At 40.1% G+C, this 17,200-nt stretch overlaps 1 protein-coding gene across 1 annotated transcript in view; it reads right to left on the reverse strand.

Annotated features, from left to right (window-relative positions):
• Positions 1 to 11,578, reverse strand: part of LOC143353952 (protein fem-1 homolog CG6966) — a 50,630-nt gene extending 39,052 nt beyond the window's left edge. The window contains exon 1 of the mRNA XM_076787568.1: positions 11,059 to 11,578. Coding sequence (XP_076643683.1) covers positions 11,059 to 11,118 — 60 coding nt within the window. The 5' untranslated portion in view covers positions 11,119 to 11,578. The remainder of the gene's footprint in view (positions 1 to 11,058) is intronic.
• Between the last annotated feature and the right edge of the window lie 5,622 nt (positions 11,579 to 17,200).

The raw sequence follows: 17,200 nt of genomic DNA on the forward strand, positions 1-17,200 counted from the left end.
TCAAACAGATGGTTGTTGGGTCAGAAATTGCGTGGAAGATAATCTTATCTTATTCCCCCGAGGGTATTTATAGGTATGTATAGGTTTTTCCCCGAGACAAAAGAGCACAGGAATGATAAAGTCGGGACCGTGAAACAGCAAAATTTATTTTGTCAAATGCCCAGTATTATACAATATCTTATAAAGAGTTAAAATTTCTGCTCCTTCTCTTGTTCACGGCTCAACGACAGCTCGACGCTGACACTACGCTCCGCGTGGTCTGCCGCTGAGTGGGCGTCAGCCGCGCTCTGATTGATTCGTGTTTTTCGTTAAAAACTGTTAAAGTAAAACGTTAGGCCTTTTACCGTACCCTGTGGAAAACCCCACATCCTAAGGTTATTGGGAAATACCTGATTCCCCGTTATTTTATTGAAGGTCGTCCTCGCTTCAGGTATGAAGGTACGCATCGCCGCCCTCGCGTTTGGGCATTAGTTCTAGCTGTGCGCTCGTCTTGTAGACACCTCGACAACGGCTTCTTCCGTTTAAATATATTTCTTCCACCGTCTTCCCGTATAATTATTTCCACATAACCCCTCAACAAAAACAAAACGTTCCAGTGCGAAATGGGAAAAGAAAATATTGCTTAGAAGCACCCCAGGAATATTCTCGATACTTTTCAGAACATCCTGTACAATAGGTACCCGGGGAGGGGGAAAGTTCAATTTTAAGTTCAGCCCGAAACATTACTGTATTTTAAGCCCTGTAATCTTGAAAACAGAATTACCCTCAGGACAGACGACGAATCCATCGCGCGAGGGTGGCTGAGAGTTGGCTGACAGCGAGGTCATTAGAAGAATGTCGAGGGTCTACGAGGATCGTGGTGCGCCCCTGCATTCGATATGTGCACGGCAAGAGTTACTCACGGAGCTTCTCGAGATAAGATGCGAGGAGCAGACAGTTCGATCCACTCGTAAGATATCGTGTGAAGATTTCGACCAAGTCGATTATCGCGGAACGAGGCGGGGTCATGGGGAGGGTTAGGCAGATTAGTTCTTGTTTGTACCGTGGAAGAGAACAAGAGGCGTGGAACGCGGCGAGACAAGCGAGCCTTATCGATTTTCATGCAGCTTCGGGAGCCCGGTACGATTTATGTAATACCAGCTATTGGAAATTAAAACCTTGATGACGTGGGAGGGTGCTTCCGTCCATGGTTTGTATGAAAATTAATAAGCTCGCGTAACAATCATTATGATGCACGTCCGGTGGAAATTGACAGCGTCCGCGCCGCTGAAAGTCCACTGAAACGCGCGTATCGTCTCTTAGAGAATGTGGCAGATTATCAGATTGTTAGCATTTACCGAAATACTTTTGCGAGTAGCCGCAGCGATGTACCTCCGATTAATTAACTGCAGATGGGTATCTGCTGCTGACAACCTCGAATCGCAGATGGAGAAAATTCCTTTAATTACGCGATACAGTATCTTTTCCGTAACTGTCGTATCATCGGGTCTGCCAAGCGACAGTTATAGAAGACATCCTACATTCTTTGTAGTGTGCCGAACGTAGAGAAACAGAAAGAGGAACTGAGGTTTGGGCTTTCGGTAAACATCGAGGGACTCGTGCCAGCTCAGCCTTTTAAATTTAAAAATCAAAATTCCCCTGTTTCGGTTTTCGTCAATAACACTTCCATCATCGTATTTGCCTCGCTTTGCTGATTAAAATGACACCAAACACGATATAATTACGATCAGAATTACTTGCGTAACAAGCGTTGACAGTTACGGTAGAGGTATTCACGAATTATTGACTTCGCTTGTTACACAAGTAATTGTGATCGTAACTATGTCGTGTTTGGTGTCATTTTAATCAGAAAAAACGTGACGAACATGATGGTAAGAGTTTCATAAAAAAAAAATCAGAAATTAGAAAAGTTGCAATCTTTTGCACGATTAATCGATTAAATCGTGGAAGTTCAATGAAAGCGGGACAAATGGGATCGAGAAATCTTTATCGTAATAGGATCTTTCCTTTCGATCGCAATTTTCGATTACTCCAATGAGTGTTATACTTCTTGCAAAATCAAACAAATCCGTCAGCAAATATACTAACTATAAATCTCTCGATTTTCCCTTATCAATCAAGAACTGCGTCGTCAATATATTTTCACAACATCATTGTTAGTCATCGACGATTCTTTATTGAATAATTAATGACACTAACAAGCTGTTAAGTAGTCAAACAAGTAAATTTTATTACACGTTCGATGAATTATTCCGTTGAATTCCCCGTTCAAAATAGGAGAATCCATTTAATTTGCCTTCTGGATTGGACTCGATCGGCGCGCTTGTTTATTAATCTGGAATTTAGAATTGCCCTGAGCAGATCTTGATATATCGTTAATCCTATTGGCGTGATGTAATATCGGCATTTTGACATTATGCAATCATCGCAGAGCGGTCAAACTGTCGTGTTCTACTCGATTTCCCGCGGATACGGTGCAAATTGCGCAACTTCAGTTCTTACTATTCAAGGTTGACACCAATTTACTCCACTCCTCAAGTCTTGATTTTACGGAGACCTTTTGACCGAACATATGGTGACGTTTCTGGCGCCGCAATCACGAAGCGGAGAATATCAAACACGATGCATGGATCAATTTCCGCAATGTACAGTGGCGGGCAGAAGAAATTTTCAAATTGGAAATTCCGTAGACAAGTATTTTTCAAATGTTGATAACTAAACTGCTGATCTTCGTGCAAAATAAAAATGTTCTACCTGACTTACAACAAACTGCAACGAAACGCAAGTTTATTTTCATTCTTAATATGTTTACACACCCGACAAAACAAAACTATTGTTTAAACTATATTTAAAAAATCTTTTTTTCGGGAATCTTTTTATATGACTATATTCCTCGATCGACAACACACAAATTTAAAAAAAAATCATGGTCCTGGACCCTCTAGTTCCTGAGATATTTCGAAAAATAGGGTTTTCACCCCCAAAAGAGGGCTGTTTTCACACACTAGATATGGACCATTGCAGAAAAAAAATACGCGTTAAATATTTTTCAACAAACTATGTCCCTTGTTAGTGTAGATGTCCTAGTTCACCCACAATTCCCTACCAAAGCTCGGGAAGAGATGATTCCTTTGGTAGGGATAAACAGGGGACGAATCACCAGTTTGGGGGCGTAATCCAAAATTTGTGTAACGCCTGGGTATACGTCGCTTGTTCGATTCGAGTGAAACTTTCACTGGCAAACCGCTGCGCTGATGAAGTTATTGGGGAATTCCGGTATGCCCATATTGACACCCACGCAAATAATTTTACGAGGCACGGCGCGTACAGCATAGTGGGCGACCCTCCTAATGTAATCATCCGAAAATAAGTTTATTATTTTCTACAATCTTGCTCTCGCGTAAATTTTGGCTCTTGCTCTCAACTGTGGAGAATGTAAACAACTTAGAAAACCGAGTAAACAAGTGTCTTTCAGCCTTCCTATACAGGGTGTCCCACGCAACTGGAACAGGCTGTACCTCCTAAACGGTTGGGAATAGAGGAAAATGTTATAAGAAAAAGTTGTATGGAATCAGACGGTGCATAATACGCAACTAATTTTATGCACTTTTGTGCATCGGTGCATCAGAAAAATGCAACTGCACTTTTTTTTTAAAATGGAAACCTACATTTTTGACTGACTAAAAGTACTAACATACTTATGCCCTAAACTTATTCGTTAAGAAATTATCGAAGCTAAAAGTTCACTGAATTATTTCGGTCTCGGCAAGTGTTCCGGAGTACCATTATCGTTACGTTATTCTAACGTTATCCATTAGAATGTATTACAATGTCTGTAAACATGGAGCGTCTGCTAATACTAGCCGCTGTAAGATTAAGATTCCCATCAGTAATCATTTAGTTCCCGTGTGCGATCGTTTGTCGAATCAGAGTTTCAAAATGGTATCATTTACGAATAGCGAAATAGTTGATATGTTCATTTTGTTTTGCAAATGCAACCAAAATGGTACTGAGACTGCAAGGCTGTATCGAGAAATATAAATGTGTGCAACAACCCACGCGTTCGTACTATTACAAACTGGAGTTCAATTTACGCCAATATGGCTCCTTCCACAAAGCAAAACGAGACGTGCCGAAACCGATAGCTGAAGACGAAGATAGTGTGATAGCAGCACTGGCGAACATCGAATTTAATCCACATGCGTCCGTGAGAGATCTGGCTAGAGAGTGTGGAATCTCCAAATCATCTGTTCAACGCATTCTGAAAACGCAGAACTTTTATCCTTATCGGTTTTCCATTGGGCAAACATTGCGGCCTGGGGGCGAAGTCCGGAGAATGAACTGTTGCCGATATTTTTTACGGCGTATTCAGGGAAATGAAGATTTTGTGTTTCAAATTCTGTGGACAGACGAGGCAACATTCACAAACAATGGAATGTTCAATCGACATAATGAACATACATGGTCCGCTGGAAATCCGCGTCTCAGGAGGAACACAAATAACCAGATACGATACAGTGTGAACGTTTGGTGCCGTATCGGCCCACATTTTTTTAACGGAACATTGACCGGTCATAAGTACCTGAACTTTCTGCAATCCGACCTACTAGTCCTGTTACACAATACAGATATTCCTCTAATCTAAATGAACGGCAAAAGATGGGGTACTTCCAACAAGACGGTGCCCCAGCACACAACTCATACATAGTTGCCGGGCATTTGAACAAAACTTATGAAGGGAAATGGATTGGTACACGAGGGTCGATCTTATGGCCACCGCGATCACCGGACCTCACATCCCTTGACTTCTTTTTATGGGGATATCTGAAAGATAGGGTGTATTCGCGCCCTATCACTAATCTCGAGGAACTCCGACAATGCATACAGCACGAAATATCCAGATTACGGAAAGGGACATAAGGAATGTGTTGCACAAGATCAAGAAACGGATGGAAAAGTGCTTGGACTGCGATGGAGGACCATTCGAACACTTGTTGTAACGCAAGTACTTCGGAACGCTTGCCGACCGACCGCAAAAACTGATAGAATTTTTAGCTTCGATAACTTCTTAACGAATAAGTTTAGGGCATAAGTATGTTAGCACTTTTATGCAGAGCACAACAAACTGCATCGATTGGTGCAGTCAAAAATGTAGGTTTCCATTTTAAAAAAAGTGCAGTTGCAATTTTCTGATGCACCGATGCACAAAAGTGCATACAATTAGTTGCGTATTATATACCGTCTGATGCCATTCAACATTTTCCTCTATTCCCAACCTTTTAGGAGGTACAGCCTGTTCCAGTTGCGTGGGACACCCTGTATAGTGCACGCGCAACATTGGAGACAAGAGCTTATTTTGAAGTGTTTATCATTGTTTACATTAATTTAAATACATATATAAATATAGATGATCATGAAAGCGGTCTCAGCCAAAATTCCAAATAAATTGACATTTTGCTTACTATACAGGGTGTCCAAAAAATGTGGTACTTCCTTGCAAGAGTTAATTCCGTAAGTCATTTGAAGTAACTTTTTTCTTTGAGAAAATGTTCTCCGCGGCTTCGTTAAGAAGTTATTAGCGAAAAACACGGACCAATCAGACCGCGACTGCAGTGGGCGGGTTCTGGCACGGCCAATGCCAACCTCGCGCTCAGCGGGAGGCCGATCCGTCCGCTGTAGCCGCGCGCTGATTGATCCGCGATTTTTCGTTAATAACTCCTGAACGAAGCCGCGAAAAATATTTTTGCAAAGGGAAAAAATATAATAAATTTCGAACAGATCAAATTGAAGTGCTTTACATGAGCCGACTAGGTAACGCGTAATATGGAGCACCGTGACAAACAGAGAAATGAAACAACAGCAATTCCACCGGCAATAATGCGCTAATAGGGCTCAGCGTTTAGAATTCACATACGGTCGTTACGTCTAGGATTTTTTGTTTCGTCGAACGTGAATCATGTAATTCCGTGCCACGATTATATTATATGTACTTCCTACTTCGTTGTTTACCGGAATACAGGAGATAACTCACGAGCGGACAGTAATGCCGCGTAAATTCTGAGGCGTTTTGTTTATCAGAGTGGACAAGTAATCGCGGCTTTAATGGAATGTGCAAAACCGACTGGTTCTACTTGTTATTGGACCTCCAAGGCTTCTTTCCGTACTCACGTAGGTATCGCCGCGATGATTGGCAAATAACCGCGGACAAGATGATCCTGACGAGATACTGCAATACGTCCTGCATCCTAATGGTAAACTTTCGGCGTAGGGACAAAGTCAACTGAGGGTAACGCGTTTCCAACGATTCTGTCAGAAAATTGATTAACGACGCGATAATAAGGTGGTCTGAAAGAGATCGATGTCTCGGATAGATAAGATCGATAACTCGCATCTTCGTTTTCCTTTGCACTGACATTTAGTGCATCGCAAAGTTAAATAATAAATAATAAATATACTTTTATGTAGAGTACCAAGAAACTGCGTCAATCGATGCAGTCAAAAACATAGATTTCCATTTTAAAAAAAGGAGGCAGATGCATTTTTCTTATGTTATCGCTTCACAACCGCACTACCAGTGTACAGGCTCCCCCACGATTGGCCACAACTGATAACCTCCTACCAGTGTCGCCAGATGAGAGTAGGGAGCACGAATTGAGGGGAAAATGTTACCCTCTCTCTGCCAGTATCGGAGTACGCACGACAGAGACGAAATGCGTCACGTGACCGGTCCGCGGCGGAAGCGTGTGAAATAGCGCGGTAGAAGGGGCCATTAGAGTGGAGGAACAAGTCTTGATCTGGCGACTATGCGTCGTATATAGGTAACTTGCCACCCATCCCCTTTTTCCACACTCCATAAGAGCATGGTGGGGGGTCTCAGGAGTGAGAAGAGGACATGTGGCTCGCGAGCACCAGTTGCCCAGGCAGTAGATTGGTATTAGATGGAAATCATTTTTAAGAAATTCCATAACACCTGGACGATACATGTCGCTGGCAACACCCGTGTTGTTGAAAATTATCGAGAAAACACTGTAATACTTTAAGGTATCTACAATGGTCTGTGTAAATATTGGAACGAGAAAACACTCTAATCGGAACTCTTTCAAGATAAAACCAGATAACACTATTATGAAGAAAAAACAATACAGAAAATAAACACACAGAGATTAGTAGCTGGTAGGTCGTAATTATCGAGTTAGAGGCGTTTATATCTTGCCTCTTCATTCCATTGAGTATACCCGACGTGAAGTGTCCAATATCTCGTTTCACAGATTACTGCGTTATTTATATACATGTAATTCATTGTTCGCATACCAGTCTGTTTCAAAACGATCACTACAATTTAAAATAAAATATACATCTTTTAACCGGTTTTATTTTACGATTATTGAAATTACTCATGCTCACTTCGAGCACATATTGCTGTAAAAATTGCGAGAAATCTGAATAAATTCAGTAATTTTTATAAAGCAATGTATGTACAAAAGGAATTTCTTCGATTATACGGCGCACCTCGCGAAATTATTTTTGTATGGCGTAGAAACTAGAAAAAGATTATTTTAGGTCAGATTCGTTACATTAGTGTCTGTACAAAATAAAAAATTTGTACACTTCTAAATAACATTTTCGTGTAATAATGGCGCAATTCTCATCTGATCAATTTTAGAGTAATTTTAATAAATCGCCAATAGCGTATCGGAATCAAGCATAATTATTCAATGTATGTTATCGATCGTGAGCTCGAAGACGGATTACGACCCTCCCACCGCAAACATAAGAACAATGTTTTCCCCGTATCACGTTGTACCATAACTAGCATATTCGCTGAGGCGAACTATATGCCGAATACACTACTTGAACTATCAGGCTAATCAATACCCGCCGACATTGACCCCCTTCGAGTAATCTGCCATGCTGAAACCGTGCGCATGATCACGGGCAATTTAACAATTGCAATAACATGCACCGAGCCAACAAAAATATGCAAACTACGGTTCTTCGGTTCAACTAAAGCTTAGTAGCTATTTCTAAGAAATGTTCGGACTTTGACAACGTCAATGACTGACACAAACCAAATCTGTCGTTTACAAGAATAAATTATTTCGACTGATACATATGAATTAAAAATTAAAAATTCTTTTCGTATACAATTTTCTACACTCCATTATCGTGCAATTACAATAAAATAAAAATTTGATCTGGAAAGCCTTCAAGTATTTATCGTGCTAATTGTAGAAAAAGTCAACTGTTGCGTTTCTTATTTATTACGTCTAGCGGATGTTTATGCAATTCCCAATTTTTATAGACTTTTAAGAAAGTGGAATGAAATTCATATTTTTAATGGGAGCAGCCTTCGTAGATCCGAAACAAGTAAAAATCTAAACCCCATTAATTTTTCTGTGATCCCGTCTTAATAGACCATTGATAAATATTCTGGTAAAATGGTACATCACTGGTATAATTTTGCTCCTAGCTGTAGCTTCACAGTAACGTTCTTTCGAATAATCCGCAATTCTGATTACCTGTAGTGGCCCCACCACTCCACCCTCTATGTTTCTCATATTTCATGCATCGCGGTGGGACACGTACACGGTAGATGCGCGCGAGTATAAAAGCGCATACGTACGGAAACTCAACTAAGCAGACTTCCCATTAGCGTCTATGGACGGACGTCTCGACTGCTAAATATAACTGCTGTTTGCCGTGGCTATTTCCTACTCGAGATAAACGTGAGCCAAGGGAGTACATAGAAGCTAGCCTCCTCTTGCCGCAATACACTTCAAAAGCATGAATCGAACGAATTGCTTCATATTATCACTGTTAGAGGTGGAACAAGCCGGCGTACGGTGTAAGATAAGCCGGTCACGAATCATAAACGTTAAGAGATGGTCCACGTTCGAGGTTTCGAACTACTAGGATGAAATATCAACTACACAAATCCGCGCTACTGTAATTGTAGAAAACACCGTCAAAGTTAATCATTGCGGATTTTATATATTTATGATAACAAATGAGTAGGTGCAATTCTAAGCAGAGGACAGATTAAAAATATTTAATCTGCTAAGTTAATATTATTATATAGTTAAAAAATTATTATAACATTATTATATAAAGAAGAAAGGAATTTTTACTTGGCTCTCCTTACTTGTAATTGAGGCAAACAATTTTAATTCTGCATAAAAATTCGCAGACTATTAATCATTATAATTTTGTTCGACCTATTCCCCTATAATCGGTTATTTTAACGTCTACAAAAATTACTCCGTATGCTTTATTTTAGGATCGAAGAGATTATTAAAATTGTTAAAGTATTTGATTGAAGACCGTTGAGAATTTGTTTTATGGATTACAACAATGGACGCAAAATGCAGTTTTTGAAACACCGTGTGCATTCGACTGCTGCGTAGAGAAAGGTTATTAATAAAACCAGGGGTACCGTTCGACAACAATGTTTGTTGCGCACTAAAATTATGTTAAGTTGTATTACTATACAATTCGTCGAACAGATATATTTTTGACATCTTACAAACTATCGTCACTTAATTTATTCATTCTATATAATGATGCATTCACCGTGGAGTATTTAGGTTACGGATACTCATAAAACTGCATTCATGTTTTCACTAAAAAATGGCGGGAGAATAAATATAAACATATACGTATGAGTAAAAAGCTATTCTTTGCTGGACAATTAGTACAAAATGTTAAGATACGGTAGAATGTTATAGTTAACTACAGATGGAGGAACCACAACTAAAAATAACACGACACTAACACGAGCTCGTGACCTTCCGCAATTTCTGAAGTTGTTTACATTACATGGGCAATATTTCAGTAACTATCGAAACGAAAGTGCTGCGTACAATCAAACAATAGGATAAGGGCCTCAATTACTGTACCTACATTAATTACACTTATTTTTAAAGCATAATGAATATTAAAAAAAGAGATATTAGTTAATCTGTATCCCTTTTTTTAAATATTCATTATAATTTAAGAATTAGTATAATTAATATAGGCATAGTAATTGGTACCCCGACAGTAACTGGGTCCTTTACCCTAGTGAGTCTGTGAAAATTAATTTGTAAATATGTAAAAGTAATTTATATAGATTTATAAGAAAAGGAGAGAACTTTAAAAACACACAATACTCGGAAGTCGGAAACATCAAAATTTCTTCCAAAGATGCATTCAATTCTTTCAAATTGTCTATCCAAATATATGGATATAATATATTGTTTTTTATTGTCAAATGTGTATTGATCGCTCAATCGAACGATATGAACAATCGTTCTATATGAACAGTTCCAGATTTAGCATTTACGGTATGTGAACAGTGGCGTAGTAAAAAATATAAAGTAACATTTCACGCAGAGTACTTGTAAGATTAATCAATATGTTTTCCCGGTTAACGCGTGATATCCACATCAACGCAAAAAAAGAATAACGCAAATAAGACTCGTAGAAACATGAAGCAGTAAAAATACACTGGATATGTATTACGCCAACACTGAATGTCCATACAGTCTCCAATGTTAACCTCCCCAGTATAAATATTTCACACATATTTTTTTTACGGTGATTCACACTACAATTTGGATGCGAATACGTAGCGTCCGTGCTATCACCGCTGCATCCGTGCGTCACAGGATGTTACCACATTGTACCGGCGACTAATTACACCATAATTTTTGGAAGTCCCGTGGCCGAGGATTTTTTAATAAATTCGTCAAAAGCAACAGAAGCTTCAAAAACCAACAACTCAATACGGTAATCTGATAATTTTGTTTGGGATTATTGCGTGAAAGATTTTTCAGCTTCCATTTGGTACAGCACAGGTAAAAACCTATTAATAGGTTTCCCGGTAGATAAAGTGTTAATATTTGGTCACATCAATTGTCGAAGTGTCGATAACCGGTGATTGGACTCGGAACAGGATCTCAGAACGCGTATTTAAAAATCACCGTTATCGGATAAGATCAAGAAACTCCGGAAGAAGCATTTTCGAGCCGAACGACGATCAGTTACGCCGTTAGGGTGGAATTCAACAAATAGACTTACCTTCAGGTGTTTCAGTTTGCCCTCCCTCGCAGCGTTGTACACCTTGGCTTTATAATCCATTTTCACATGCTACGACCTCGTAGAACACGGGCGGTACTATCCGAGATACATGTGCTGCGGGTATTTCTCCCCGAATTCAGAGCATATCCCTTTGTCCGGGAGTACGGGCAAAACGCGTTTGATAGACAGTCGTCTCTCGCCGTCCTCCACCCGCAACTTCTCTATCACTGTTGCACTCGTCTCGTGGTCCGGACGCTACGAGCCGCCCGTCAAAAAAAAAAAAGTACGAAAGAGCGAACCGTTAACGCGAATCTTTCTCACTTCCTCGCAGAATTGGCTTTACAGTTAGATAGCCGCGCGCGGGGCCGTATGCAACACAATCGCGGAACGATTCTCTTTTCTTTGAGCGTTCTGTTTCGATGCGTCTTGCGAACGCATATTCTGTCTGGTCATCAGATGGCGATACCTGTACTTTCGGCTCGGTGGCTCATCAACAACTGAGCTCGCGCTGCCATCTACGCTCACGGAACGTGTTAGTGTCAGCTGTTCGCTCTTTCCTTCTCTCTCTCTTCTTCTTCTTCTTCTTCTCTCTCTCTCTCTCTCTCTCTCTCTCTGTCTCTCTTTTTCTCGCTTATCGGTCGTCTATTTTCGCTTTTATCTTGATCGCGACGGTAATTGCTTGTTCCGTTCAAGCGATCGCAGCTGTACTCTACGCGGTTTTCCCTGGATCCCACCGGTGTCTGTTATTCCAGGTAATCGTCTCTTCACAATGACCGAGGTTTATTGTCCTCGTCACACTCGCTGCCTATGCAAATTCAAACACGTTTGTGTTCATCCATGTAGCTTCGTCTTTAGTTCGATAGACTACCGTCAGAGGACAGCATAGTACAAACTTGGATAAGTCCAGGCATTGCACAACGTTTGTGGCGCACAAGCAAATTTTGTAAATGGTCCGACGATTTTGCTACTGTTATGCTACTTCGCAACGAAACGACATCTATACACCTGTTACAACGTATAATATACATTTCAGTAAAGAGATTCGAATACCCCGTAGAAATTTCAAATTTTGTAGAAAGATTTTTATTGTTTTTGTTCCGGTTCAGAAAAGATGGTGCTACGCTACACTGGTCTTTGACAATCAGTTATTTATACACTTTTACAGTTACGGACTATTATATCGAATTCGAAAATTTTCTTTTGCATTAAAATTTGATTAATTTACTCCACTGTATGACACGAAAGTACTAAGCAGAGTAAGAGCAACCTCATTACACGGTTAATTGCACAACCTTGTTCAAACTCGAAAGTTGACATACAAAGTATTATTAAAACTTCGACTATGCATTGAAAGATAAATAAAAATTTAAAAAAAAATATTGAAAATACGGTCAGAAGTAAACTTAACCAATTACAGTCTCATTTACTTACCTTGTGCCTTAATCAATTACAGTACGACACCTTTAAATATTTCGAAAGATCACAAAACAAAAACGAATTGTGACAACAATAAAATTATAAGTTTCTCCAAATAAAAACGTTTCACACGAAAATCATGAAAATTCTCTAAAAAGACACTTCGCGTAGGAAAAAACAATATCACGTTCAGTTGTCACGTACATTGCATTTTTTGTTTCTATATACGTATCCGCATTATCTTTCTACCGAATAATATCATATTTCTCCCTGAATTAATGATAACATACGTGTACAGTTTAAATTAAAAAATATTTTACATATTCTATTCTATAAAGTAATATATACACGTGTGTATACATAGAGTGTCATATTTTGTTGTTACTGGATTGAAACAGTCAACAAGATTCCTTTGACAACCATCGAACATCTATCGAGTGTTACCATTCGCTCTCAGTTGAAGTTCGATCGGCTGCCAATAGAGTGCAGAGCGATACGGATTTTGACCTGTATAATGACACATTGAACTGTACAGGGTGTCCCAAAAATGTTGTATTTTCTTGAAAGAGGTAATTCCTAAGTTCATTTGAAGTAATTTTTTCCTTTGCGAAAATGTTTTCCGCGGCTTCGTTCCACGGACTAATCAGAGCGCGGCTGCAGGTCCCGCTGAGTGTAGCCGCGCTCTGATTGGCCCACGTTTTTCGTTAATAACTCCTTAACGAAGCCGCGGAGAACATTTTCGCAAAGGGAAAAGTTACTTCAAATACCTCGGGGATTACCTCTTTCAAGGAAGTACAACATTTTTGGAACACCCTGTGTTAATGTAACTTTTAGAGTTAATATTTTTCTATTCGTATTTTTGTAATCGTAGCGGTTTGAAGCTGACTGCCGCGTATTCCAGACCAGCGCGGGCTGGAGCATGTTGGAGCGGATTGGGACGGATTGGAGCAAGCTTGAGCGGGACGGAGCTGACTGGAGCTGACTGGAGCGGACTGGAGCAGACTGGAGTGGGTTAGAGCGAACTGAACAGACTAGGGTGGGCTGGCGAACGTTTGAGGTCCTGTAATACAGATGCCATTAGACCTAAAACCACATAACGTGAGTGGTCCATCCTATACCTCTACATCCCATACTATAATACTTTACAGACAGAAACGACTAATAATATTTTTTCAGTGCTCTAATAATTTTCTTTTTTGATACTGTTGTATCCTAAAATGCCGAGGAACTGGTAGTTAATGTTTATAGGCAGTGTTACCACCATTTCTTGGAATTGTTTCAATCTTTCTTTTTACAGTAGATCCTAGTTTATATTGAGCCTCATATACAGGGTGCGCCAACTAAAGAGTTCCAAGCTGTTTTCTCAGAATCTATTGAAGATATCGACTCATTATCTTTTTAATTGAATGGTTAAAGGGTGCTGATATTTCAGTATGTATTCAATTTGGCGGGGGGGGGGGGGGGCATGCTCACAATGCTATAAATATAAAAATATGGACAATGGTGCTTCGTCTAACTGTAGTTCAATAATATTTATAAGCTTTTCAGATAATGATTAATCGGACCTGGGTCACCTGTTAAGCGAGAAGAAGTTTCTACATTGGATAAAAAAGTATGCGTGCTGAGCAGAAATCGGGACACGATCGGAAATAGGGACGTTGACCTCATCGCGAAAAATTCTAGGCGGATGAATAAATGATGTACACGCATAGAATACTTTGTGTCGCGTACGTTGTATAGAGTATATTGTTTTACCCCGGGCCGAAAATATCCGGCGTCGCGAACGAACACAAAAGCGAAAGATTTAGTGGGTGGTTGGGATCTCTCCGTTGATACCCGCGAGCAGCACTATAGAGATTAACTTATTGTTAGAGCTGTCCACGAACGGTACGATTGCCGCCATAATTCAAGGGATCGCGAGAGCCGCGACGGTGGCACCAAACGTTTCTCAATTATCGAAATGGAGAGAAGCTAAACGCGAAGGCGGCGCTGTTTCGTCTTGTTGGTTTTCTTTTCCATCCCGGGGACTGCGCGCGTTGCCGGTTCATACAACGAGAGGATAGGTCGGTGTAAAAATGAGTACAGAAAAGGTCGCGTGGGTGGTGGATGGGTCAGAGGCAGAATGAGATGGCTGACAGATGGAAAAAGTATCGCGGATGTGTGAGCGTATACGTGAATAAGAAGCAACCGGAAAAAGGGTGCACACAATGGGACCGGTCGCTGTCACGGGCATGCACCGGCCGGAGGAATGAAAAACAGAGTAACCGAGCCTTCCTAAGACGGAACAGCATTTTTGGTTACGAGGACAGTCCGGGGAACAAGGAGAGATATCCAACTCGTGGCTGCTGCCTCGGAATGTCCAAGGGACCGCCTGAAAATTATAAAAGTCCCTCGAGTGTCCGTGCATCTTGCACGAGGTTACGTCGAAACTTCAGGAATAAGCAAAGAACGATTCTGAAAACATTTATGGAACCTGCGAATTTTCGCTTTTTCGCTCTAAAACTTTTTACACGATGATCAGCCGCCGCGTTTCGACTATACACACACTGCTTAGGGCCTGCGAAAACTTTCAAGTCCGCATCAAGAGTTTAGGGTCTACTCTCCGAGTCAGAAACACGAGACACTCTGAAATATTTTTTAAAGGGCTTGTCTAATTTTCGGAAAACTTGTCTACCCGTTACACTGTGCGCCAATAATGGGTGTAATTCCGAATCGTACCGCAACTTTTTCCAATGTTCACACTCGAGTTTCTCGAAAACAAAGCTTCAAAAATTTTATCCTATATTGTCGACGGATCTTTTTGGTGTAAAATCACTCCCCTTTCAGTTGTGAAAATATGTGATTCCATTTGAAGAAACAAAGAACTCCGATGACCTTGAAATCTCGAAAAATATGAACTAAAGTAAGATGCGGCCTTGAAACGAAGAAAACTGTTTTCGAGAGAGAGAGAGAGAGAGAGAGAGAGAGAGAGAGAGAGAGAGAGAGTGCTGTCTTTTTGACGCACACTGTAAGCAAAGAACGGATAGTTTAATGGTCCGTGAAGATGACGAAGAGCGTCGGGTCGAGTATAAAATGGCTCGCGATCAGCTCGCTGACAATAAAATGCACGTTTCAAGACGGCACGCCGCGCGGGGACTGTTCGATGTAATTTGTTGCTTCGATCACCGGGGTCTGATGCTTGCTTATTAAGCCGAAAGCGGAGCGGCAGTGTTCTTGTTTCGCAGTTTCCGCCGTGGAGCGACGGTTAATAATAATAGGAGGCCGCAGACGGAACGTTTGATTTTAAACTTCATTATCTCGTAACTTGACGGAAAACTAGTCCGTGATTTCCCTTTGAAGACAGACTTCATTGCATTCTTCCGCGACGTCTTGCCGGGATAAAAATGGAAAATTGGAGGGAAACGGGGACGCGCAAAGGAATGAAATGTTATTTGAAAAGCATAAATTTCTTGGTACGGGCGAAAGGGAAGCGTCTTGAATTGTATATTCTAATTATACGCGTACGCTGCGAATACAAAGTTACGTTGCTGGCTGCAGTACGGACGCTTTCGTATAATGGATACCTGCAAGAAATGGTAAAATATGGAGCGGCAGTAAATCTGTCATAGGAAGAAATAACGACACGATTTAAACGTGTGCCATAAACGCTGTTCTACCGAACTGCTTCGGCTTTTATGACACCGATCCGATGGAAAAAAAGAAGTTTGCTTTTATCTTCATTAAACAGACACCACGAGCGCGCGGCAAAAAAATTGTAACACTCGCGTATAGAATTTTATTACGAGAAAAAAAATGGCCGCTTCAAGTATGAACCAGAGACGACTCCGCGACTGCTTGCAGATAACTTTACTACGGTGTAGAACGCTTTAGGGAAGACTTTTGATCGACTGGAACGTTCTTGCGATTGTCGTCATATTTACAGTAAAACTTATCGATCTCACAGTACAGTTCCGATAAAAGTATTTTTATTGTTTTTATTTTATTAATTGATTTATTAATTATATTTTATTAATTAATTATTAATTAATTAAGTATTTTTATTTTATTAATTTGACGTACAGCAGTATCAGAATATCGTCAAAACGTAACCGGACTTACAAACCGGTTAGATTCAAAAGAATCGCGGCATTTCGGTACCTGTAGGCTCATCGAGCCAGCCTACACTACATTGTATTTGACCTGTTTTTGTTGTTATAAAATCGGTGAATTAGTAATAAGTAGACTGCAGATTTTATGCATTTATGACAAAAATGAGTAGGCGTAATTAAAACAGTAACAACATCAGAAGAATTTAAAGATATTGTTATATTACTTTCAATCTGTTAAACAAAATCAAAAAGAATTATTATAATTAAATTTTTATTTCACCCCAGTTTGTTGCAATTCAGATAGAAAGTTTTTATTTTGCATAAAGACCCGCAGTCTAGTAATACGTAATAAATTGTCAGAAATGGTTCTCAATAACTTTTTCGCAAGAAAACAAATACTGACCGTTCTAAAAACATTTCACTTTTTTTAAATACACGGTAGAATTGATGCACCATTGCGCTGATTTCCTACCTGATGAGCGGACGGCCCGAAATCAAAAATTAAAATTCATTTACAATCAACATAAATATACTTTCCGTGCGAATCTCGCATATTGAATTCGAACAATTTTTCGAATGGCGACTGAGGAAAAGTCGTTCCAGCTTCATACGACCTCTCACCACAGTCTACAAAATGG

The sequence above is a fragment of the Halictus rubicundus genome, chromosome 5 (assembly GCF_050948215.1).
Source record: "Halictus rubicundus isolate RS-2024b chromosome 5, iyHalRubi1_principal, whole genome shotgun sequence".
In the NCBI taxonomy this organism is placed as follows: domain Eukaryota; kingdom Metazoa; phylum Arthropoda; class Insecta; order Hymenoptera; family Halictidae; genus Halictus; species Halictus rubicundus.